This window comes from Synchiropus splendidus, chromosome 5, assembly GCF_027744825.2.
Source record: "Synchiropus splendidus isolate RoL2022-P1 chromosome 5, RoL_Sspl_1.0, whole genome shotgun sequence".
NCBI lineage: Eukaryota > Metazoa > Chordata > Actinopteri > Syngnathiformes > Callionymidae > Synchiropus > Synchiropus splendidus.
The window spans coordinates 16,046,897-16,074,189 of NC_071338.1; the positions used below are offsets into that span (position 1 = coordinate 16,046,897).

Consider the following 27,293-nt stretch of genomic DNA (forward strand, 5'->3'; position numbering starts at 1 on the left):
GTGACCTGTGCGCAGGAGCTCTACAGGTTTGACTGCTTTTCATGTATGGAAAGTTTGTAATGCCAACAATGCATCACTGCTTAGTTGTGTGGAAAAAAAATCACCCTAAATGTCTTGTGTTTAGTATTCCAATATTGGCTGTGATTTGTGATGACGATTGACTGTGTATTCATGCATGCGGGTCTGACGTCTACACACATGCAGGCGCTCGTCACTGCGCCACTTTTGCTTCTGCTAGTGACACGGGTTTGATAGTGACGCTTTACTGTCATAAAATAAACACACTTCCGAATGGTGATAATTCCATTTTTAAAGTAGTAGTGTGTCAGGTCATCAGTGCAACATAACTCATCATGATGGATTTATTTAAAAAAATAATGTGAATCTAGTTACAGCCTTGTATTCGCTTTTTTTTGCTCTATGTCTCTATGCTCAAGAAAAGATTTTTCAAATGCCATTTCCATTTTTTTTACACAATGACCCCTCCGCTCATAAATAAATACAAATAAAAAGGACAGCTGCACCAAAAATTGAGAATAATGCTGAATAAACAAACAAATAAAGCTCGTTGTAATTATATTGTCACTTATTTAATGTTCATCTGTGAAAAAACAATATTGGCTGCCATGTAATATAGAATGAATTTGTTTCCTCTTAAACCATTTGGGATTTTCTCCAAAGGTTGATGTCTTGTATCTTTGCCCCACTGTGTAAAAGTTAGGAGGTGTGAAGCGTTTCCATTTAAACAAAATAACATGTCATGCCAACAGTGAGGTAAATGCTACATTCTTTTTGTAAGATTTTTAGAAGTAAGTCAGTGAGAGACAAATATGCAAACATTGCATATCTTTGTTAATTATTCAGTTGAGTAAATAAAATGTGATGGAGTTGTTTGTAAAACCTATGTCTTACAGTTATTATTAAAAAAGACCTGAAATATCTTCTTTATGTAATGAAAAAGTGATGACAGTAAATGCCACTACCTCTGCAATTTGTGGTGAAGTGTTCTTGAGTTAATCCAGAATGAGTGGTTTAGGTGACATTGAGCAGTTTCAATTCTGGTCAATGGAGTCTGCAAAAATAAGAAATATAGCAGCTATCCATATAGAAGCGTGACAAGCAAGTAAAATGAACATTGTTCTGAGAGGGAGTCCAAGTATGCACCTGCGCATCCAGTCTTCTTCGCATTTATTTGCTTTCCTTGTGTTAGAAAAGACGGTGAACATTGATTTTAATTTTGAGTAGTTTGTTTTCATAGTTATTCAGCAAAAGAATGCCATTGACAAGTTCATCAGCGTCTATATGAAACAATGGCAAAGCACAATGGCTTGTTATTGAGTAACTTGAGTCTTTATTTTGTTACTCTAGTCTACGTTCGAGGTAGCAATGTATTTTCCTGCAAATCAAGAGCGCCTCTGAATGCTTCGGCAACGCCCCTCAGTTTTCTGTAACTTGTGTCAACTTGCAGCCTCTTTCCTTCCGCTGAATCAGCTAAGGTGAAATTAGGGGGCTTCTCTCAGCACTCAAGACCTTCTGTGGTGAAAAGAGCGGAATAAGAGGACTGTCTGGTTACGTGATCCCTTTGGTATGTTGTGGTACCTTGTTTGAGTGTTATTTTGCTGAGCGAGGCTCATTCATGGGTTTCCTGATTTACTTTGTCGTCACTGGTCGTCCAGTGATCACAGATGGGGAGGACGACACATTAAACAAACTCATCTACTTCAATATACTGAAGGAACACTGTTGACGACTGAGGAAATGTGTTTTCATATTAAAAGATTTGTCAATTATGTGAATGATGATCAAGTAAAGCCATCGACAAAACACTTGGAAATATCCGCTCAGATTATATTACAATAAATAGTATTTAATTGCTTCTGAAACAAGGTCTATATTTTAAATCCAAAACAGAGTACCGATCTATGGATGAAATGAGAGGTGGGGGTACTGCTAATGTGATTCCCGTCCCTAATGGACAGTGGTAGTCCAACCATCTATGGTTCAATACAAAACAGCCATATACATGTTGTTTTGTGAGAATTAAAGGCTCTGCTTTTATCCTCCTCACACTTTCAAGCTATTTAAATGGAGAGCTATTAGCACTTGAAGGGTTAACATGCAGCTGGAAGACTCTGAGTGGAAAAGAGCAACTATTTGGAAAGCAGTGTACAAATGAATGGAATCCTCACTGACCTATTTCTCGGAACAGCTCAGTGGCTGCCTTGTTTTGTGACCCAGCGTTTTGATGTGACTTCTGTCAGAATTACCTTCAGTGGTGAACAGAATTTTATTTCCAAATACTAGTAATTACTGATATGGATGGTTACCTGAGGTTAAAGAAAGTTTGCCTGATGACCAACCAAATCTTGAAAATCTGATATTTTACTTTTACTATTTTAGTTACCTTTAACTCCTTGTTGTTTTTTCCATTATATGAAGTAAACATTCATATTTTTTATCTGGCCTGTGTTTGACCTGTAGACTTTAGGCTTGTGGCTTCCTGGTTTTCCTTCCCACTTGGGTGAAACAAAACTTCTTTTCAGATCATTCCGAGACAAGTGACAATGTCGGATTAACGTTGGAGGATGTGAATATCTAGCAGAACACTGTCTGGGACTGCACATGCATGAGCCCAGACAGACGCACACATGCAAATACACACGGGGTGTTGGGTTAGTACAAGGGGAGGGGTCAGAACAGGACAGTGGGTCTGGTGTTCAGAATGACTAACTTCATTTTCATATGGACCTGGTCTGGCATGTGTGGATGTTGGAGCTGGACGTATGAAGGCAGTGATTTGATATCTGTGCGGACAGCTGTGTCATAGTACTTAAGTTTAAAATGGAGCTCTGTGTTGGTGATAGGTGGACGCAGTCACTATCCTTGGGCGTCATCTCTGCTGACTTTACAGTAGTTGCAATTGCCTCTATCACAAAACAAACTCATGTGTTACTGTAACGATTTTAGGCACTGCTCTGAAAATGAAACAGAATCTGATGATTCAGACATGAACATGCAAAGGACTTTGATCATTGAATTTTCAAATGGGTTTCAGTATTTAGGTCAAACCATAAGCACTGGGGAAAAATCTACTTTTTTACTTTGCTGGATGTTTGATTCTGAGGTTGTTATGAAATTTTATATGCAAGGATTTGACATGGAGGGAAAATATGTCTTGTACAATGGCATCTACTGCTGTGTGAATTCCTGGTGCTCTTGCTGCGTAAACTAGGTCGGATGAAGTCCTGGACTAAAAATCAACATTCCTGGCTTTGGGTCTAAATGGTTCCCATGTTGGGGATCTAGGAATGTGGGTACGTTGAACGCAGCTGATGTACTTGACTTTTCCATTGACAAGGAAAAACAAAGTGGATCAAGAGAAGAGCGACAATGTCAAGAGAACCTTGTCTGAAGGAATAAGCTCAGCTGTGGAAACTTGGATTTGGAGGGAAAGAGGTTTGTTGTGTTTAGGAGCACTGCACACTGCAACCAATACAAGAGCCTGTCATTTTAACTTGCTGGAGAACCGTTACTTGTCCCCTCATTTAAGTTTTATGATAATATGGATAGTTAGCGAGTGAAAACAAGGAGTAGTGTGGTCAGTTATAGTTATCGTTTTCCAGCAGGTGAATCTCATATGATGTCATTTCTCAGAAACTATTTCTGTCCCCCGAAAGTAGTCGGTACTACTAGAGAAGTAGAGAAATCTCTTGTCTCTGTTTTGGGCGCCAAACTATTTAATAGCACCCACGCATGAGCAAAGAGTTTATTTCTGGAAGTTGACGCTGTGTTCTGTGAACTTGAAATGAACCTCAGGAATGGGGACAGTCAACCTGCCAAACTGAAATAAAGCTTCTCTTCTGTTTCTTCTGTGAAAGTCTTTTGTTTTTACCTGTGGGTTAATGTTTGTGTCTGCTAAAATGTTGTGGTTGTACTTGGACAATGTGTTGCTTTGATTGAATGATCCACCCCACATAGCAAGCTGGATGAACATATCTCATGCTAAGGCAGGGATTATCTCATTGAAATTATGCTAATTAACTTCATGTGTATACAATATAAAAATAACAGCGGCTTACCAGAGACCTCTCCTGAGACGGGACTTTCTGTCTACTCACGAGTCTACTCTGTGAGCGTTCAAGCGCCTTGCTGCCTCTGTCAAGTGATGGCCGACATCAGTTGGCAAAGAGGCATTTTCAGACAAGCCAGCTGAGAGAGCTCCATGGTAACACCACCTGAAAACCGTACACTGCACCTGTATCAATGGCAGTTTCTCATGACAATAATACCATTATAAATTCACCCAGGGTGCCATTCCTATCACTCAGTGAAAGGTTTGTATCTTGTTGCAACATGCTCCAAAGGTGCTTGTGAAGCATGTGTTTCTCACTAAACTTTAATTCCTTTTTTTTGTTGCTGTGTTCGATTACAGTTACTACACGTTATCTTTCTCGTTGCCTCGGGTTGCTGTGCTGTCATGATTCTGTGAATGAGTCATGAGTAAGTGTGTGTGTCATCTGACATGGTGCAAGCGCGACATCCCTCAGGCTGCTGAGTTTGCTGCCCAAACCGCCTGTCTTTCTCAAACCTTAACACACAACCCCCTATAGGAAACAGTGAAAACTATTCATAGATATGAATCACTCTGTGTTAGTGTCCATCTTTTGAAGATTACTTATAGAAAGTTAAGCGCATGTTTTGGTCAAACTGTTTTTTTTTCAAAGGGTTGTGTGTTGTTTCCAAACACTGACACAAACGTCCTTTTTAAAGGTTCATTTTTCAGAACCTCTGTTCTTAACTACAACACACACTATACTTAAATGCATAAAAGCTATTCCTTAGTTATTCCACTGATCTGGTTTCAATATAAGAGTACTTTGAAAAATCTTCTTATCAATTGTTTTCATGCTACTGTTTACATCTAAAGAGATGCCAACATAGGCCATTACTTACTCATTACTGCAACTTCATATTGTTTTGGATTTGCTACATGGGTGATAATCTTGCCAATTGCCTGATTGAAGTACCTCAGGAGGTGTGGCTCTATGGTGAAAGTTCGTACTCAGGATTCAACAGAACAGAAACCAGAACTCCAGATCTCTGGACTACTGTGACGTCCAACGTATCACACATGGCAAACCAAAATGGATTGATGCTACCAAAGCAAACTACATGAAACAAATCCAAAAATTGACAATGTAGACCCCCCCAACCTTTCAAACCGATCAAGTGATGGTCACGCGGTGTCTTGTTGGACACACAAAACTTTCTGGCAGTTGTCTCCTGCAGGTGGAACAACCACCTTCATGCCAACCTTGTGGGAAAGCACTGACCGTTAAACATCCCCCTCTTACTGTGCATTTTAAAACTTTGACCCCGAATGTCATCTTGGCATTAAATGGCCATAGTTGCCAAAACGGCAACTAATAAATCTAAAGCTCATCTAGTTGAAGTTCTTAACTGCTTACATGACACGATCAGGAGACTTTTTTACTTGTTCATGATTAATGAAAATCAATTCCTTGATGAGTCTAAGTTGGAATTGTATGGGTTAATTTCAATTAATAATGTTTTTTTTAACTTGCTCTTCTGTACCTGTGATGCTGCTCAGGACCCCTCCACATCATGAGTCATCAATGATTGGTTGTGTGTCTGTACATTCCCTCCCAACAGCTTCGGAAATAAAAAATTTCCTCCCGAAAGGAAAATAATTATCATTCTTGTGCCGGGAGGTAAAGAGGTGCTTTGAGCTGACAGAGAAATGCAGTGGGAGAGAGAGAACAGTCGAAGGGCCCCTGGCTGCCATTTCCTTAAATAGAGTTGTGGGCTTCTCCAGCTAGCCCTGGCACTGCTGAGGCTCGCATTCCCAACATTGCAGTGACTGCCACCTTCTGATCCTCCTCAATACTGGAGTGCTACATTAGCATACACAGGTAGATTCCTAGCCATCCATCTGCCCCACCTGCTGTCATTGTTACAGATTGGTCAGGGAGGCGAGACGGATGTTTCAAGACATGAAGAGGAAATGTTAAGTGAAGCAGGATAAGGTTAGCAATAGCAATGGATTCTTATATATTCATGCTTCACACACATTAAGTTCTCTCAACAACAGTTTTCCGTCTTTCAGGTCATGTTTTCAAAATATGAAAATGTGTGAACTTGGATCTTAACTCTAATACTGGTTAGGAAGTTTGTTTTTTTTTTACTTTAACCTTTGTAAAAACACTCAGTAGTTGTGATCAGCCTGATTCCCTTCCTGTAGGAAGGATGCTGACACACGTTCACACACACACACACACACACACACACACACACACACACACACACACACACGTGCACACACTCATCACTAGCAGGTGCTTCCCACTTCAAATTTGTGTAAACACACACTCATGCTGGTGGCGGCTGAAAACCAACAGAGAAAAATAAGCCGGCAAAGGAAATTACTATTCTACTCTGTTGATTACAGCATCATTACACAAACCTTCGCACACATTAAATAATATGAGGGATGTTCTTCACTGCTGCCAGCTGTCTGGGCTGGTGTGAAGCAAGATGGGTTGAAAAAATGTCCTTTTTCCTGCTTTGTTTGCTCCTTTTTGTCTGTTGCAATAGATAGTTTTGTCTTCATCAACAACTAATTATGTTGTCCTCATCTGTTATGTGTGGTTTTTACTCAGTTCACTTTGCTTCATAATACTGCGCTTTTACGAAATAATCTGTTTAACTGACAGCTGTGACCCTCTAATGGATTGTAGTTCAAGTTATTTTCAGCACCCATCTGTCTTTATTGTTTAGTTTCTAGTTTCAGTTGGCCACTAAAATATCCAATTTTACTTATACAACTGTGCCAATAGTTAAAATTACGCCATTGGCTTTTCCTGTCTAGTTAACCTTGTCTTCCTGCGTGTCTGTGTCTCTTGGCCCCTGAGATCCAGTTTGCAGGCTTGTGGGAGCCTGTTTACCCTTGTCAAGACATGGACTCTCACCTTTTTCGTCCTGTCACACGCCCTCCTGATGTTCTGAACGTCTGATACCTTTCTTTGCGTGTTTGTTTTCCTGTAATTATGACTTTTTGTGTGTTACAAAGTGGCTTCTGCTCTGTCGTAGCTCATGAGAATCTTGTAATACTTGACAATATGGATCTGGATACTTGTCAGTGTCGAGTTACACGTACAATTTGCTTATACTATCATAAGATGCCAAGTATTTAAAATGAAATTGGAGTAATGGCTCTGATCAAACGTATTCCATCTCATCAAACTTGATGGGTTTGTTTATTTCAGTATATAATGTAGTTTGCATTTACTTGCTGATCAGTTGTAGATGGATTTGATAGATCATTAGGTCTATGTTTGGAGTTCGTGTGTATTTATGGATGGCTAATTTGTCTTTTTGTGTCTTCACAAAAGAAAACAGTGTGTGGGCTATTGAGAATTCATTCTTCAGAAACAGGCACTATGGTATGCCAGCACATTCCCTGTTGCTGAGCTGTTGTCTTCTTGGAAATGCTGGTCAGGACCTTTCTCTTCCGACAACCTCCTACTCTTTACCTCTCACTTGTTTGCCGTCCCCTAATATCTCCTTCACAATCTGCTCTCCATAAACAGATAGGCTGCCCTTTGAGATTTTTTTTGTCTGAAGTAATACACATTTTAAGCTACTCACTTCTTTTACTGAGAAATGACAGATGTATTGAGGTCCAATGTCATTTTAAATTCCCCTGATATGAGCAGGATCAGAACCTCGACAACAAGTACCACCATCACTTGGGTGAGTGTCTGCTCTGAGCAAGGTTGTGGTGCTTTTAGCTGCACAGGACTTGAGCTGTGGACAAAGGTCATTTGAGGCTTAATAGAAACCCCTGTGTTTACATATAAAGGACCCAGGGAAAAAATAAGGGTCACAAATGTGGTCAAATGTTAAATTGCGAGGAGTGTTCTGCGTATGACAACTTATAGGTGTTTGTTTGCTGGTTTACTTATGGAATGCCTTTCCTGGAGGTTAGATGAGGACAGGTCCACTCTATTCTCATCTACCATGTCACTGTTTTGTCCGATTTAGTCCATCTGTATGAAAACTTTTTCACATACAATGGTTTTTACATAATGTGGGTTACTATACGTGTCGTCTTGGAGGGGTTATGCAGAGTTTGTGTATATACCCAATCCTAGGTATGCGGTTATTATTTCACTACATTTGATTTACAGTTCTGTAAAATGTATATTTAATTCATATACATTATTACTTCTCTGTGAAAAGAATGGATTCATTCACACACACAGAATGCACAAAACTAAAAGTTGCTGTGTCACTTTCTGTTAAGCTGTTAATGTTTCCCGACTGCTAATATGGTCTTATCTTACTCGGCACGGCAAACTGACTTCTTGTGGCTTTATAATCTGTTGATGCCAGCTATATTTAGGCCAAACTGAATCATATGTCTGGCATCTCGACAAGTTCAAAACAGTTTTGGTCTGTTTATGCTTGCCATTGTACCGCAAACAAGTTCAAATAATCGCATTGCTAGTATCCTGCGCGTCAAGTCGGATGTGACACAGTACACAGTATATCCAGGTCAGGGTCAGGGTAAAACTGTTTTTACACTGCAGTTTTATATTATAACCTGCCGCGCTCAGATCACAAATGTAGTCCTGTTTTTGCTGAAGTTACACCCGTAACTGCATGTTTAATTCTTCTCCCCTATAGACATATCAATGCTGTGCATTGTCTGACACTCGTCCGCCTCTTTCTTTAGCTTCTAACAAGTGTGCTGGTAGTTATTTTTGCCTCTGAGAGTCAGGAGTTGGTATGATGCCATGCAGGGCACCAGAGGGCAGTGCCAGGGCAGAACGGCACCCAGAGTTCATCCACAGACAATGTGCAACAACACAGAATTGCTGTGTCAGACCTGAAAATGACTCTGTGGTTTGTTTTTGTCTGATCGTCTTTGTCAGAATCTTCATCATGCTCTTGTGATTCATCAGTTTCAAAACTCAACCAGTCTCTATGTCAGCATAAAAGAATACGGCCCCGGCAGCATGTTGCACGTCTTGACTTGTTTGGGTCAATGAATGGGGGGAAAAAACATTGGGCTTTTTTTGTTTTTAGTTTGAATTGCTCTTAAACTATGGTAACCTCAGTTCAACCGCCGCTCGCACCGTTTTGATGTGGTTGCCTTTATTTCACAGGACTTGTTGTATAAATGTTAATTACTTCCTCATTTTATGAGATTTCTTTTCTTCATGGTGAAGTATGTGAAATTATTAGCAATTACCGTACTAAGTCGTATTTGCCGTCATTCCGTGTATGTGTAAGGATTTTCAACCATGGACGATGGCATCGATATATAGCGTTATTGCTCGCCTCTGGATCACTTTGCTTTTTCCTTCAGTCAAGCATCTTTGGGCCTTTGTTTCTCTTGGATGGTTTTGGTCACATTTGATATTGAATGTTAGGAGACTCATGAGTCTGCAAAATAGCATCTTTTAATAGCATCTGAGTCAGATACTTATTTATTAAAAAAATGATCATGTTAAATGAAAATTGTTGTTTGCTTTCAGGCCATTGTGACTTATTTTATTCAATTTATTTTTGCTCAAGATCAACTCCAGAAAGTCGATGTCATTTCCAATCCAGAATTGAATTTATTTATAATGGAATTTAGGTGGAAGTAATTAGAATAAAACACCTGAATTCCAGTGCTTAGGGATACCAGGGGTTGGCTCCTTTGGGAATGAGGGATTACATTCCTTTTTTGCACTCTCCTCTGGTGCACGCCACTCCTTGTGTGAATGTTTTCCTCCTTTCATTCTGATCCTGCCCTCTGGCTCTTTCACCCATGCACCCCTTGCAATTTTTTTTCTGTTAAATTGCAAACACACCCAAAAGGCTCTATGTTGCTATTCTATGGAAAATTGAGCAGATCACATTGGATACAAATTGTTGTACCATATTGGTTCTCGTAACTCTGCTGTGGTCTGTGATGTCTGCCTCCATCATGATGAGCCATCATGACATTTCTTCCGTGCAAGGTCACAGGTCAAGGTCTCTGTCAGCTCAAAGGGGATAACAAAACTAACGTTTTATGTATTGGTTCAAGTATCACTTGTGCATTTCATTAATGAAAGTGTCACTTGAAAAACAGTCGAAGTGAATGATTTTTGTTTATCTCAGTGTGATCATTTGAGATGCGTCTTGTTCAAATGTTCAAATTAGTGTGGTTGCACTTATTCAGTAGTTATTGTAACAGTAAAGACTGCAAAAAATAGAGGGGTGTAAAGATGTGACATAACAGTTACCCTTGCTCAATGTGCCTCTACTCCATCCTGTGAAGGGTAAATAACTTGAACCTTGATGTAGCCTGTCATTCTCTTTGCTACTAAACACAACGGTCTTCTACTCAAGGTTGTTCTGTCTGATGAAAGCGAGTCTTATCTTTTCAAAATGTATTATTGAATCCGTAGACTCTAATGTTGGGATAAGTGATTACATCTTTAGAGCCACTTGTCAAGCATTATAAATACACACATACTCATGGTCCATGGAGGAAGTAAGGTCGGAGTGTTCTGTCTCCTTTTGTATAGTTGTCTAAAGCTGTCGCACTGACCTGTTGGTATCTATAGCTCTGGTCCCTGATGTTAAGAATGGTCTCCTCACCGCCACTGACTCATCCAACAATAGAGCTTCATGACCTACAGGTTATCTATAGAGCCGCCCAGTGTAAACCTGCTGCTTACAGAGCTGAGGAAAGAAAAACACAAAGCACTAGCACATTTCATAGTGATGCCATGTTAACTATGTATGTGAAATTCTCTGTTCTTTCATTATAATTGAGAAAGTGGTTGGTAAAGTGGCTGGCCTAGACATGCTGCAATGTTCTGCAAAGTTTCTAGGATTCTAGCTAGACCCTTTATGTCGGGATTACCCAGTTGTTATGATAACCTCAGAGCAAAAACAGAAGGATCTTCAACCATGCACTTTCAGGACTTCCATGCTTCATAATCTACAATCAAGACCAAAATGAAGTCTTGTAAAGGGTTTGTCCAAAAAGTCGAGATGAATTTTGTGCTTTGTTTATCCCATGCTGTCTTGACTGCGTACTCTATGATCCCTAGTTCAGTTGTGTTTTATGCTTGTCTTTCCTGCTCCTACAGGAGTGATCAGCCAATGGCAAAGTGAGCCAAAGGAGAGGGTCATCTCACTTGTCCTTACACATCTGCCGTTGCTCAAACCCGGCAATGTTGAAGCCAAAGGGGAGTACATGCGACTGCTGCCACGGATCCTGGCCCATACCATCGAGCATGGCCACCATCTAGAAGAGTCTCGCCAGCTCCTGTCTTACGCCCTTATCCACCCGGCCACCTCCCTGGATGACCGAGCTGCCCTTGCACTGTGGCTCAACCACCTGGAGGAGAGGGCAGCAGCAAGGGGAGACTCCTTGGAGAGGCCTCCCCCTGCAGGGCCCGGCCACCACCACCACTCTACGCCTTCGTCTACTCTTACATCGTCAGGCTCTTCCTCCTCCACCAACAGCTCTTCTTTAGGTAGCTCCTACTCGTTGCATCACCATCAGCGTTATGGCTCAGATGACCGTCTCAATGGCTGGCAAAGTTCGAGAGATTCTGGGATGGGAGGCAGCTGGCACCAGCAGCAGCAGCAAAGCTGTGAAAATGGTCATCTGCTTCTTTACCCATCATCATCTGTACCAACAACAATCAACACTGTTGGGACCGGAAGCACTGGTGAGTCCTGTTCCCTAACCCAAGTGTCTCTGTTTATTTTGAACCTCGACTGTTGGTCACTTGTTTGGACTTTGTATAGATGCTGTGCCTCTTATGTGTTTTCATGTTTCGTTTTTAGTTCTGCCCAGAGAGCCCATTTGCTTATTTCCTCTGGCGATCTCCCACTTAGGGTTAAGGTTAGGGTAAGGGGGTAGGGGCTGCACTGGCTGGCATGGAATCTGGGGCCATGCATTGGGTACACAGTGTACGAGTGGGTTTTGGCCTGGTCTGTTGGTGGGTTCAGGGCTGTAAGCTGTAGATGGTCTTTATCTCCTACTGTCTGGAGCAACTTCTCTGCATTCTTCCTCTTCATGGCTCCCAGACATGACATACACCTGCACATCCTCATGCCATGCCATCAATTAAAATTTTATCTTTTTATTTTTATTCTGTGAAGCACATATATCAACATATCATTAAAGTTTTATTCAACACGTATTGGAAGATATGAAAGGCAGCAATTGCTAGCAGCTTGCAGATATAGGAAAACTGTGCGTATTAACTAAATGATCACAAGAGTCATGAATAAATTTAAATTCATAGTAAAGAAATGTCCAAAACCTCGGTTTTATTACTTCAATTTAAATTCAGCCGTACATTTAGGCACATCCATCGAGTTTCTATCTCGCAGGAACCATGAATAAACTTTTACTTTGCTCAAACAATGACTTAATCACACAAAGATAGTCGACAGAGGCGGTGAGGGTTTGAAGGCAAAGGCAGCACACAGAGAGGGGCAGGGATGTCGAAATTGAACATAACTTTGGTCAGAGCAGGATATTTCCAGACAAGAATGCAATAGCTCTCTGTTTTTTTTTTTTCGTTCTGAGACATGAAAGAAACAGCTGAAGGTTTATAAATACAGCTGCATTTAAAACCTGCTCACCGCCACAAGAAATATCCTCCTTTATTTTTGACCTCAAGTAGATTCAGCCCTCAGGATTTCACAACTGATAAACTCGAGTTGCCTCTGACCACAGCATGGGATGGAATGGGAGCTGTCAACAGATGTGCTGTGAGCTACATGAGAATTAATAGATTTTCATATGCTTATCAAGTGTGTTAAATACTGGTGCCATTACTAGCAAAATCCCAATTGTCTTCATGTCTACATGTTATTCAGACATGATTTACTGTCCTGTTACATGGGTGCTCAGCTGACGGCACACCCACTTGTTCTGCCTGGTCTTCACACGCTACGATCCTAATCCCAATCATGCAATTTATCCTTTCCCTTCTAAGGCAGCCTTTGTGGTAGACTGTATTTAGGGAAAATGCCTAATATTTAGGGACTGGAACTTGTAATGTTAGCTGGGCACCTATTTTAAACAGGGCCCATGAAGTCCTATACATAGCGCCAACAGTAAGAGGACCGCATATAGGAGGAGGAGGAGAGAGAAGGGAGGACTGGAGGCAGCCAGCCCCGGCTGAGCGGCGACACAAAAAGCTCTTTGGCTCTGAAACTTCTCATCCTGTTTACCTTCTCTTGTGCCTGCTTAAAAATATGTGATGGTACTGAAGCTTTTCCATTCGGTCCAATCTTTCATTGTGGCCTTGTGTGGAATGTGTCATTACTGTGAGCAAGATAAGTGAACTTTCAGCAATTATTAACAAGTTATACGGATTTAAAAACTTATTGGTGTATCAGTGTTCATTTATTAAGATGTTTTAGTAATTAGGATGCTTTTGCGGCTGACGAATAATGACATCTGTCATCCTCCGCGACCAGACTGCAATTTTCTTTTTAAATAATATAATGCGTTCATAAAAAAGAAAAATTAATGGAGAAACTGTGAAGACACTTGCTGAGGTGTTTATTCAAAGGAACAAAAAAGTAATGAAAATTATATAAAGCAGGATTAAAAATTGAACTAATTGAATTAAGCATCAAATACATTATAAGTCTGTAAACATAGATTTTGCTAAATAAATCATGCAATTATTTCTTTGTGTGTATTTGGTTAATGCTATTTAGCTTCTTAAAACGCCCTCCGCAATAATTAAGTTTTATGTCATTAAGAAAAAGAATATTTAATTCTAAATATAATAATCTCTGTCTCTGCTACGGCTTCTGCTTTGTACATAAAAACACTGCATTGGCAGTCGTAACTTTAGTTTATACGTGTCCATGTGCATTATTTTGCAGGTCATTTTTAGCACTGTTCACAAATGAAGTTCATTGTGTTGCACCAAGTGCTTCCAGTGGTGGCTGTGTCAGCTTGAAGTGTTCTCGTCTGCTGACAGATATAATATGAAATAAAATATGACTCACTTTTAACCATTGTAATGATATACATGTTAATGTTCTGGTTTTTTTTTAAACAATGACAACATTTGTCTCATGTTTAATGAAGTGTACATCACAAGATAAAAAAATGTTTGTTTGCAGTTATGACCAGTGGAGGTGGCGGACAGCAGCACAGTCCCCTAAAGCGCTCTGTGTCACTCACTCCTCCAATGAGTGGCCCCAATAACCAGCCTCTGGGCCACGTCTGGTTGTCCCAGGAAGACCTACGTAGCAACCGAGGCCCAGCTCTCGACCATGCTCCGCTCTCTCCCCAAAGCAGCATTGCTTCCTCAGGCAGCGGAGGCAGCGAGCACCTGGAAGATGCTGGTTTGGGAGGTGGCTCCATTTTGCATCGTAGTTCTTTTCACGAAGAGGGCAGCGGCATGAGAGGTGAGCCACCACAGAAGTATATGTAAACTTGACGCAATACACTACACTAACAGTACATTTATGTTACACTGGGATGACATGATACACATACAGACCAAAGTTTCAGTTTCAAGGAAATGGTTACATATTTTTTTGTAGAACCATGACTATTCCCAGTAGACTGAATGAAGAAAATTGTGTGATCCACTTTATGAATGATGTTACTATGGGTAGCTGAACAAACAAACTAAATTCGGGAGTGGAAAGTAAAAACTCCCAAAACTTAATTACTTAAAAATGAGAACATTATTTAACAAATTAAATAGAATTACATTTCATTCATGAATCAAGACTCATTTTCAACCAAGTAAAAATCAAGAAATGCAATCTTTGTTGCTTCCTTTTTTCCTATTTTGATAAAAGTTGACCAACATTATGTGCAAATGTTTTTGTGTATTCTGTATCCATATCATATTAATATTGAACACCATTTGAAATGACCTTTGCCGCTATCAGAACATGAGAATACCGACCATGGTGTGTTCTATTTTAACAGATGTTCCAGCTTGGTTGAAGAGTCTCCGTCTTCATAAGTATGCTGCTTTGTTCTCCACCTTGACCTACGACGAGATGATGTCCCTTACAGAGGAGCAGCTAGAGGCACAGGTACACCCACCTAAGTTGTCAGTTCTGTGAAATTGGTTTTAAACAGAGCCCAATATAAAACAATATAATAATGACAAAATTCATTCATCAACAAAATAGTTAAAAATAAACATGGAAAAAAGCTGTATTTGTTTTTTTTATAATGCAGTGGTTATCTTGAAGGCAAACTGAATGTTGATTTGTCTGCTCTGAAATCTGGAGTTCAACGGAAGAAAAAACTATTATTAACTTTGCTGGTTGGGATGTTATAGACTTCCTCCAGGTGTTGCTCGCTCTTTTCCTGTCCGCCACAAATAGAACTGACAGCTTCCGACATGTCAAACTGCGGCACAGAGAGTGAGGCCTAAGTAAATAATCAAACCTGCCGATTCATGTGTAAAATATTGTCTAGCATGTTCAAAGTGTCTGCTTGCTGGTAAAAAAAAAATCATTCGAGTGGAGAGTTTTTTTTTGTTTTTGCACGAAGATGTTTGACCTGGCTCTCTTGCAGAAGGTCACCAAAGGAGCAAGACACAAGATTGTCATCAGCATTCAAAAACTTAAAGAGAGACAGATGCTTTTGCGCAGTCTGGAGAAGGTCAGTAACTTAAGTTCTTGTTTGCTTGTTCTAGCTGAATGATTGTTCAACAGTTCAACAGTTGATTTAATATCACTGATTGAATGAAGTGAAATGTGCACACATTAAATCACATGAATCAATTTTTTAAGAGGGATATTTGGGCTCATAATAAAAACCTTTTCATCTCACACGACCACACAAAGGCTCTTCTTTTCAGCCAGCGCAAGCGCAGCAGGACACTGGTGCTCAAGGGCGCTCCACAGGAGGGCCTTGTTGGGCCAGCTAAATTCAGGTCTAACCTTTTCACCAACACTTCATTTATAAAATGTGCTACCGGTGCTTTTGTGGGAGCAAGCGAGGAAGGCACCTGTTGCTAGGTATTTTGGGTTCACACCGTGCCTGTAGGCTGAGCTGCTGAGAGATGACGGATGATATAATGGTGAGGGCAGCAAGAAAGGAGATCATTTGGATTTAATCTGGTGGTATTTTTGCATCGACAGGTTAGAGTGGAGTTAAACAAAAATTGAAGTAAATATTTTAATAGGCAAATGAAAGTCTTCAACATAAAACCTGTTGACATTCACCAATCATGTACTGTGGGCCAGAATGAGGACCAGATTTAGAAGATGATTGTATTGTTTGGTGCTGCTGTTTTGTACTGCTGATTGTGCTGCCTAGGTATTTGCTCGATCTAGATCATACCGTTGACACGGATCAGCTTCTCATACTCGGGGGCCAAAAACAAAATGGCCAGTCCTTTAGCCAATCCGACTCAACATCCATTTAAGCCACTTTTGCAGTGCGTTTTGGGACTTGTAGTATTAGTGTTGGGAGTGTCTCTTACCGTTAGGTTTCTGTTTTTATATCACGGAGCGGGTGTGGCCTGCACTGTATTCCAGGATTATCATTTTTCTTTGCCCGTTTCTTCTCCCAGGACGTGTTGGAGGGCAGCAACTTACGCCTTCCCTTGCAAGAACTCCACCAGATGATCATGACGCCAATTAAATCCTTCACCGGTGGTGATGAGACGACTCTGCAGCGCCCCCTTCTAAACCCAGAAAGCAAAAGTGCTGCCCCTGGATCCCATCTGGCTGGTGGAAGTAGCAGTGAGGCTGAGTCTGGTTCTAGTGTCATCGCGGAAGGTGACATACCAAGCCAGTTCACACGTGTCATGGGCAAAGGTCAGCATTGAACTTGTTCTGTCAACCACAAGGCATATGCTTTCATTTCATGCATTTTTTGATATAACCGTCATTTTTCTTTTTCCAGTTTGCACTCAGCTTCTGGTATCCAGATCAGATGAGGACTGCATCAGCTCCTACCTACAACTCATCGACAAGTGCCTTATCCACGAGGTGAACAGCCACTGTTATTTTAACACATTGCCATGCAGTGGTCGAAGGAATAAAATGAGGAGTACATCTCAAACTGTAATTCCATTGCTTTTGAATGTATTTTAGTTCAAATAAAATACTCTCCTACATTAACTGCAGCACAGGTTGTACTTTTCCATTCAGACAGCTTTCAAACAAACAGTGTGCCAAGTACTTCATTTAGATTCAAAGCAAATGTTTGCTTCCCTTTCTGTCCAAACACCTTTTCCTAGTCCAGCAGTCATCACCTTTACTCTCTTTTTCCCGGATAGTCCTTCACTGAGACCCAGAAGAAGAGGTTGTTGTCATGGAAACAGCAGGTCCAGAGGCTGTTCAGGTCCATTCCAAGAAAAACCCTACTTGACATTGCCGGTTATCGAACGCAGAGAAGGTGAAGATTCAGTCTTTATTTTTTCATGTTAATCAAAGCGTCAAAAATACATTTTCGTTCATTTACCCCTCTGCTAACTGGAATCATTCAATACAGCCGCGGGGTCGGTCAGTCCAACTCTCTGCCAGCTTCAAACTCTCTTGGGGGAAGCATGTCAGTCAGGAGGAGCCTTCGTCAGTATCAAATGCCCTCCAGGAGCTTGCCAGTGGCCAGGTTGGGTATTCTGGGCAGCAGTGGCCTGCTAGGGCCGACACCCCGCAGCTCCAGTAGCACACCCACCGGACCCAAGCAGGGAAGACAGGTGAGAGTAACACAAAAAATGAAACAAGCAAAAACAATGGAAAACAAGGTGTGCTAAGACATACGACGGTGGCAAACAGTATACTTATCAATACTAACTGGTCTTGTTTTGTTTAGTTTAGTTTGTTATTGTGCCGAATAGTGCTTGATACAGCGTTAATCATTTTGTACATGATACCTTTACCTTATGTGTGATTCCCTGTGTGTGTTGTGTATGGTGGAGGGCCACCATTCTGGGCTGCTTGACTGAGTGAACTGTTGTGAATTGGAAAGTGTCACAAAAGCTATCAGCATATTACTTTGAAATTAGAAGGTGAGAAGCATTCATACAGGAAAAAAAGTAAAAGAATAAAGTAAGTAAGTAAATAATGACAGTGCCACAAGATACACAAACAAGAAAGTGCAAGAGGATCCTGACTCGTAAACTACCAAAATCAACCCTGCTTTTTCTCACTTCTCAGACTTTGCACTTTTCAGTCATAATCTTCGACCTCCTATGCCCCTTCCCCTGGATCTTGTTAGTCTGATCTGTAATGGTACACAATTATAGTAGTATAGTATAGTAGTCCAACAAGTGTAAAGAAGTTGGGATGACATTTGTACTTTGCCAGGATACTCTCTTCTTTGATCACTTGTGGCGCCATCATTCATACCAACCTCTTCTTTTGATTTTAACTGTTTCGTTAGTACTTCGTATGATTTTGGTTTTTAAACAAAGTACTATGTGCTCACATTAGACCTTGACCGCTCAGTTGCATTATTCTGTCACCATGGTGAAAAGTATGTAGTTCTGTCACCGCTGGCTTCAGTATGTAGTTGGCTGTTTAGCCGCATAGGACTGTACTTGCTAGATGTAAATTACTTGTGGTAGACGTTGATGAAGGTGAGAAATCTGCAAAGTGCAACGTTGTTGAGATATTTCTGTTACTGTAACGTCAGTTTAACGTCCAGGTTATCCCTTCTTATTGGCTCTGCCAACCCCACGATGCTTGTTGGTGTTGGTCTTCCAACACTGTAATTAGAATGACTTGAAACGGGTCTTAGTTTCTTGGGTCTGAATACACATTAAAACACTGTGATTTAACATGGACTTACTTTGGTTGACTCCCCCAATGGTGAGTGGTCATTAGTATTATTATACTGGGAAATTAGATGAACAATTAATGTGTGTCTGTCAAAGGATAGAATTGAGTCCTCTTTCCACCGTAATGTGCTGTTTATTTAAGTAATAACAGGGCTTGGAAATGTGTAACAAATTCCAGGATGTTTGCGATAATCCACAAAGCAAAATTCCTTCCCTGCCACGTATTGTCAGTGAATAGTTTTTATATCATAGCAGAAATATGCAGGTCAAAAAAAGAAATTGGTGTTTCGCAAATAAAAGGAGGTGGATGGAACTTGTAGGAAAGTCACTCTGCATACCAGAGGCCTTGCGTCAACACTAAAGCAGGAGGAGCTTTGCACCGTTTTAGGTTCTGCTCCTGATCCAGGCTGACCCACTTGATCGGAAACCTTTGTCTCACTCTTTCCCTCTCACTTCCATCTGTGACAATAGAAGGAAATACCTCGGTTCCTCCTCAGGCTGGACCTCCTTCTGTGGGATTGTAGAAGTGTAAAGAGAGTGACGAAGAAAAGGCGGGTGTGAGTCAGTTTGGGAGAGGTAGCTGTGGTGTCGGTGTGGGAGGGGCACTGAGGGATTTTTCATATGACTGTATGAAAGAGAGAGAGGCAGTGAGAACAGAGCACAGGCATTTCCTGTTTTTCCTTCCAGTGCTGAGGGCTGGGAGGGAAGAGGAAGGGGTGAGTGAGGAGGGGCGGGGCCTGCAATGGTGGTGATGTCGAAGGTATAATAGGCAGGTTCCACTGAGGAATTTGTGTAGTAAGCGTCTGAGACCGTCTGTGTTTGGTCCCACTTTTACTTTTTTTTCCTCAGGGTTCATAAACGTTATTGCAGCATTGGCCAAGCGTGAGAAGCGTGTGTTTTTAAAGTAGCATCTGAGGGAACAGTGTGTTTTACATGTTTATCAACTATATGAATTCAGAAATATTCATGTCCAACAAATTACATTGTACTGTCTCAGCTTCTCACTCTAAAGAAAGTGCTGACGAGGCAACTTTTTTAAGCAACTGCCCCAAGATGTTAGACGTCACGTCACTCTTTACACTAACGTCAATAGCAGCGCACACACGCACGCTCTCTGCTCTTGTATTAAGTTAGTTGCGGCTCTCCTGTGATCATACTTGCTTGTCCTGCTTGTGGGGTCTGGGGTCTTCAGACCTCTGCAGTCACAGCTTCCTGCCCCTTCGTGTTGTGTAGCTCCTCTTCCTCTGGTCATGGCTATAGTTCTGGTTCCTGGTGTGGGTGGTCCTTAAATGGAGCTTCCTTCATTGTAGCTCTCTTCCTGCTGGTTTGTGTGCACATGACTGTCCCCATGGACTCATCTGAATGGGGGTGGTCTTCAATGTAATGCTTAAGGATAAGACACACAATTGTGCTATCTTGGTATGAATTCCTCTGTCAATATTGTTTTTTTGTTTTAGCAAGCCTGTGAGTTATTAGTGCTGCTGTGACTTAACGTTGTCAACATTGTCGTCATCAGGGTTTATGGTTCGCCAACCCTGGAGGCAGCAACAGCATGCCCAGCCGGACCCACAGCTCGGTGCAGCGGACCCGCTCCCTTCCAGTTCACACTACGCCACAAACCATGGCCATGTTCCAGCAAGCAGGTAGCACTTTCACAGAGTACTGCTGATACAACTATAGCTGAAGCCTAAATGATGTTTTATTTGCACACTGACAGTAAGCTCAAATCATGTCTTGTTCTGTTACCTTTGATTTTACTATTGTTCTGTATTCATTATGGTGTCGGGTCACTGGTCTCGAGAGCGCATTTTCAAGGTCTTGGTGGAGATTCAACTGCCTTTGGTTTCGGCATTGACTTGGTCCACACATTGTTTGACTGTTTAAAGTGTTTTCAAGAAAGCGCAGGTTTCATTCCAAGAACTAATATTTCATGAAAACATAATCTAGTTTTTGTCTCTCTTGAAATGTAATTGTATGGACGCCACATGTTCCTCAAACCCAAGTGAATGAGCAACATTGCAGTGTCATCAGTTTTCCAGTCTTGAAGGTCCTCACTGACTGATAGTAATGCTGTTCATGGCTGCGCTGGGCTTTTAACCTGCAGTAACCTCTGCAGCCTCAACCTCATCCCACTAGAAAAGTGAACGATTTGGAACTTGGTTTCAAACAGAAATCTCCACTGTTTGTCCTCTGGTCTAAAAACAAACTGCAGGAAGAAGCAGAGTCTGAGGGTGGGAAAGTGAAGACCGTATTTTAGGGAGGAAAAGATGGAGCAAGGGAGGGAACCAGTCCGAGCCGTCTCACAATGAAGCTCTTTGTGCAGTCAGGACGGGGCTCCCCGGCTCACTCTCCTCCCTTCCTTCCCTCACACTTTCTTACTCTCACACTCCGGTCTCCCTCCCTCTGCACAGTCATGCACATGCAGCCATCGTCCTGACTGGGAGGCTTCTGGGTCTCATTCAAAGTCAGTGTTCTGTCCCTCTGCATCTTCGCGCCTGATGTTTCTATCTGAACTGTGAGCATGTTTTGTCGTGTTTGCTGGGGACACACGTGGGTGTGTGCTGTTGATTAGGCAACTATAAATAGCTCCCTGTGGACTCTGAGGTCCAAGTCAGCCTTTCTTGCTGGTCACTGGATTCTGACTGCCAAGTCAGAGAAGAACACCTGCGACAAAGTAATGCTTGAAACTGTTACAAAAGTTTTCAGTCTGAGTCTCTTTGACAGACGTGTGGGAGAAAACTGCGTCCTTTACCGATATGAACTTCAGTTTAAGCTTAGCAACTCCTAATCCTGGAAATGGTTTCTTATCCTCCGCAATCTCAACAAAACTTTTCCATCACACTGATCGAGTCTGTCTGTAACCAAATTTTACAGGTTCAACATTTTCGGTCCATTTGGCACAGACACAAATGTATACATTATTCATAGGCAAGTCATGGTAGAAACCTATCGAATGCTGTGAATATATTTGTATCATAATTGCTTGATCTTGGTTGGTAAGATGTTTTGTTTGGTCCTCTTCAGATCTCCAGTTGCCAGCGACGGAGCCGGACATCAACAACCGTCTTGAATCTCTGTGTTTGAGTATGACTGAACACGCCCTTGGAGGTAACGGAGAAGTACTTTTTATCTTACAACCCTAGTCAGGCAAATCCTTCATGTATTTCAGAATTGAACATGTTATAGAACATGTTGTGAGGGGCAAACAGGCAGAATAAAATGTCTTGAATTTAACTTTTATTTTGGTACCATAATATCTTTAAACAAGGGAAAAAGATGAATAAGTGGAATTATGCCATGTTGTTAAAATATATTTATAATAATCATTAACATTTTGTTTCTTAATATATGATACAGTTATTATGTAGATCTAATATTAAATTAAAATATATACTGTATCATAAATATTGGAAGATCTTTTTATGTTTGTGAATATCTTGGTGACAGATTCAATGGGTAGTGCATGTCAATGTAATATAAAAGTGCTTTATTTTGACAATGTTATTTTTCAATCTCTTAATGCTGATCTTAACTAAATATTTCAATACAACTAACAGTGGGGGAAATCAGAAGATAAAAATAAAAACATAACAAATAGCAATTTGTTCTTGTAGTTCCAACAGTTATCACAGGAAAAAGTACAGGCAAAGGGCCGCAGGTGGCCCCCAAGCCACTCTGCCCACATCCTGATTGGAGCTATACATCATTCCAATGAGGCAGGTGTTGACTCTGACCTGTTCAACATTTTTGTTAATAGGTCTGATCAGTCAATACAAGCCCAAAACAATTTCCAAAATAATCCTGATATGCATATCCTCTTGAATATGCTACCACTCACTGATGAAAGGGAGGCCGACTTGGTCCCGTCTGCAGCCGGCTATGCTGCCTCCTTTCTCCTGGAGGTGAATACAGTTGAGCTCAGTCCTTCACAAAGAATGCCAGACAAATGCTGCTTTATATTTCGTCTGTGAGAGCCGGCAGCCAAGAGAAAGTCTGAATTCAAAACGCCTAGTTTTTCTGCGCTGTCTTGGATATAAAAAAGCTTCTGAAGAATCTGGAATAACTCAAACTTCAAACATTCGTGACATGAACTGACTTTTTGACTTCCATGGATCAACAGACGCTTGAAATGTTTTGACTGAAAATGTCACGACTGGGTTCATGCCACGGAGGTTTATCTGTTTGTTGTTAACAGATTGACAGTTGACTTAATGTGGCGACCTCTGATCGAAGTAGAAGAACAAGCCAAACAAAGCTTGGATTTTCAATTCATTTTGACCCACTGATCACCTTCATGCATGTCTCTGAGTTCTGGAGTCTTCAGTGGAGCAGCTCTTGCTTGGCTCCTGTGAGCCTGGTTTGCCATGACTAAGCTGTGGATGATGAATGAATGAGATGTACTTGGGGAGACTAGAGACTCTTTGTGGATTCAGATCCACATCGACAAAATCCTGACTTGATGTGTGCTGTTTACCCATAGATGGCGCTGATCGCACGTCCACTATCTGATGGAGGACCAGAGTGAGAGCAGCGGGGCAGCACAGGTTCACATGGCGCTCTCACTAATAGGTCACGCCGAGGTCACCAGCCGCCCTGTCCCCTCTGCCTGCAGCTAACGGTGGAGCTCCATCACTGGACCTGGGCGCCATCCAAGAAACACACGCCGTAACACTGGGCATCGTCTATCGAGGTGGAAAACCGCACTTCCTGCTTTGCCTGCACGCTTACTGTTGTCTGGCTGAGCGGAAGATGGGCGTGGACAGAGTGTATGTGTGTACAGCGCCCCACTGAGGCGGCCTGAAGTAGTGCTAGAATGGTGCAGGTCAGAAACCCAGTGAAAATGAGGACTTTTCAATTTGGACTCCCACCACGTGCCAGTGGCGTCTTTCAAATCCACAAGTACCTCAGTCCCGCCACACAGAAGGCTGCCGGTTGCGTAGCAAACATCCTTTATTTCTTTAAGATTGTTTACATACTGATGCTACTTTCAGAGGGTACAGACACAAATTCTAGGTATGAGTGCTGACAAATCCGAAAAGCGTCAGCTGTCCCACGGCTTTTCACCTGCAAGTAGCCGTCAGGCGAGTTTACACCAATGTGTGCTGTTTCTTTATTTAATCGGCCACTGTGATATGGCCTTATGAAATAAGAGTGTGATGGGATGAAGAAGGAAGGAAGGGAGGATGGGTGTAAGTGGAAGAAGAGAGTGAGAAGAAAGTTGCAGGAAGTTGAAGGAATGACGGTCAGAAGTGAAAAAGGGACTTCAGAGGCAGGACCTCTGATTGGTGGAAGATGTCAGTGGAGGATGATGTCACGTCTTCAGTCCAGCTGCCAAAGTCAGTCTGAGTCTGCACGTCATGATCGCAGCCTTGTCTTTTTTTTGGGAGCTGAAGTGAGAGTGGGAGACTGTTTAAATGTTAAGTTGAGGAGAGATTCGTACAAGCTGTTGGGACTTGAACAGCCAATCGGTGAAGGGTCAACACCCAGAGATTGTCTGGTTCGTTTTTTTTTGTGTGTGTTTTTTGCGCCACCTGCTGGCCGAACACTGTCAGAACAGGAGTGGGTCATGCTGACTAAATGTTCATTTCCGGTGGTCACCGGCCAAAGTAGACGTCGATCTTTTTTATTATGATTATTATTTTTATATTCACAGCTGTTTTTTGTCTTAATATTTATCCCCAGTTTATCATGTCTGGACTTTGGGAGGAAATAAGCTGGTTTCGTCATCAGGAGGTTTATGTTATGTAGAGTTTCGGTTGGTTGTTTTCTTTATATCCTGCACTTGATGTAAGAATGTGATACACTCAGATCCAAATAGCTAAAACATTAGCAGCAGTGTTTGGGAGAGGAGTCTGCGTCCGTGGCGTCGTCACGTCAGGAGCGACGGATACTCCAGTGACGGAGCTGTCGGACCACGTCAACAGTATTGCTGCGTGTGTTCTTCTGCCATTTATTTGAGCTGAACCGTGACCCTAGAGTGCAGAAGCGGTTTGGACTGGTGTGTTGCTAACGGTGTTTTTGCTCATCACAGCACTTAAACTCAGACATGCAGAGGAAGCAGCCGACACTTGAAGTGTCTCACTCTGTGCTGCAGCATCAAAGTCCCACCAAAGCATGAATGTGACGGAGCAGCCTGTCGCATCTTCTGCTGCTCCTCTTCAGTAGGACGCATCAGGACCTCACTGCCATATGAACCCGTACTTACTGTAGGAACTGTTATTTATTCTCTTGTTGTTTTGATCGTTGTTGTTGCAGGTGATGCTTTTACTCAGCTAGGTGTTTTATTATTTAAAGTACCGTATGTATTAACAAGTTATGGCTGGTGACCATACAGACATCTCAAATATTAACATAGATATTGTTGCTTTCCTTTGTTGTTCTTTTTGCTTGACTATTGTGGGTCGTATTTTTGTTGAATTGTTGAACTGAGCACCGTCACAGAAGAAACAGGTTAGTATTCAGATCTTGGTCCAGTGTAGAAGGTCTGGATGTAGTTTAGGTTTAGTGTCAACCACCGGCCGCTGTCTTGGTGCGCAGTTGGTATTTTAGTCAATAGCTTCGTGCCCTGCGGTCAGTGTCATCTGAAGTTCAAAGCTTGTTGGTCGTCGATCAGTCCGCCACAGTACTGAACTTTTGCACGGCTAGTGAGTCAGGTCATCATCATGAAACCAACACTTGATCGAGTCTTTCTTGGACACCATGTGCTCCTCTGGTGTCAGAAGAGTGCGGGACAGACTCTCTATATCCACTGTGCCATTGGATTCTGTCCTGTCCGACCTGTTTAGGAGGTCATGTTGGACCCTTCCTCTTCAGCCAGGGCCTGGAAGTGCCCCCCGTGTGTCGGTCTCGCAGCGGTTTTCATGTGTCTTGGCCAGGTGTTGCTCCTGGGGAACCTTTAGCCAACATCCAAGAGACTTTCACAACCCTCTGGTCTCTCTGGTCCTCCCATCCTGCTTCTAGCCTTTGTTGTTCACTCTTTCAAGCAGATGCTGGAGGTAGTTGTGGTGGGTGAGGCAGCGTTGATGGTGGTTTTCTTGCGTTCACCCACCAGGCTTTGGAATAGACCTTGAGTGGGGATGTGCCATGTTGTTTTTCACTTGTTGACTGGAGTAACTTTAGACAGTGCCAGATTTGAATTGCCCTACGGAGCCTTTCACCCAAAAGGCTCTTCAAGACGTGAAAGATAAAGTTATATTTTTCTCAGCTACTGAGGAACTGCAGTTTTCTATATGGTAGCTTGGAATCGTGGCGGAACGGCAGCGATTACAAATCTCTTCAAACCAAAAAGGATGTATGACAGGGGGCGCTATGGTCACCGTGCAGTATTAACAATACTTTGATGTTCCAAAAATGTTCAGCAGTATAGTTCAATTCTAGACATGGATGCCGTTTTGTTTTCTGCCATAGTGTAGTCTAGGTCACTTTCTTTTTTGTTTTGTTTTGTTTTGTTTTTATAAGCAGCATCATCCATTCTGTAACAGATTTGTGCTTTTTATTTTTCCCGTTTATCATGTCAAAGAGCCTATGTCCTGTATTGACTGCAGGCTTGCATATATATTTGGCAACAGAATATTGTATGTTTTAATAATAAAAAAACACAAAAAATTACAAAAAGGACATTTTAAAAAAAGCAGGGAAAAAAAGTAAAAAATGTAATTTATATTTTTAAACTGCATGCACAAGGCTGGGACAGTCGTATTTAGAATAACAAATGGCAGTGCCTTCTTTTGTACTCAAGACATTTACCCCAAATGGTTTTATATGAACTTAAAAAAAAAACTGAAATGTTACGGGATGAAATTGTGAGCTGATGTTCACACTGCAGCTTTAAGTTTGCTAGTGATCACCTCTAAATAGGATTTTCAAAGTCTGACTAAAAGTCTCTGTTTCGGTCAGACGGTCAAATGGAAAAAAAAAAAACGTCTCACTTGATTAACATGGAATTATTTGATACCAGTCGGAGGGGGAGCGGATTTGACCGTTGTTTGTTGGATCTGTTTCGATAAAGGTCGTGCATTAATTTGGGATATTGCGGTTGGAATTTCAAAGCGGCGGTGAATCGGCCACTGGTGTTTTGTACTAGGTACTTATGCTGACATGAAGTTTAGAATTATTACGGTTTGTATAAAAGCGTGCGTGCGTGACTGACTGTGTGTGAGAGGCCGCGTGTGTGTATGAGGGAATTTAAAGTGTTACTATTGTTTTGCTGTCTTTTTTGTTCCATCGTACCAGAATGCTGTGACTTGGCATGCTCTTCTCATCATAAAGAGTTGTAACTCCTCCTGGTGTCCGCGTCTCTTTTCCTCGCTCATCTGTTGGTCCAAATACAATTTCAAGTGGAATCACAGGATCCTCCACGGGATCAACTACAGATCAACAGAAATATTTGATACACAAGCTCAGGTGAGGAGGCCTTAATATGTGGGTCATAGAAGGATGGAACGACAAATTTTAAAGATCACAAATGGACCATTACATATG

At 41.7% G+C, this 27,293-nt stretch overlaps 1 protein-coding gene across 2 annotated transcripts in view; it reads left to right on the forward strand.

The window, feature by feature from the left end:
- Window positions 1-27,182, forward strand: part of samd4a (sterile alpha motif domain containing 4A) — a 30,249-nt gene extending 3,067 nt beyond the window's left edge. Inside the window, exons 3-13 of one of the 2 annotated variants that reach the window (XM_053864649.1) lie at window positions 11,157-11,744; window positions 14,173-14,460; window positions 14,996-15,105; window positions 15,596-15,682; window positions 16,599-16,845; window positions 16,934-17,019; window positions 17,310-17,428; window positions 17,525-17,729; window positions 20,329-20,455; window positions 21,837-21,920; window positions 23,293-27,182. In XM_053864649.1, coding sequence (XP_053720624.1) covers window positions 11,157-11,744; window positions 14,173-14,460; window positions 14,996-15,105; window positions 15,596-15,682; window positions 16,599-16,845; window positions 16,934-17,019; window positions 17,310-17,428; window positions 17,525-17,729; window positions 20,329-20,455; window positions 21,837-21,920; window positions 23,293-23,321 — 1,970 coding nt within the window. In that variant the 3' untranslated portion in view covers window positions 23,322-27,182. The remainder of the gene's footprint in view (window positions 1-11,156; window positions 11,745-14,172; window positions 14,461-14,995; window positions 15,106-15,595; window positions 15,683-16,598; window positions 16,846-16,933; window positions 17,020-17,309; window positions 17,429-17,524; window positions 17,730-20,328; window positions 20,456-21,836; window positions 21,921-23,292) is intronic. The other variant, XM_053864650.1, reaches the window with a different exon arrangement.
- The last annotated feature ends 111 nt before the right edge of the window (window positions 27,183-27,293 follow it).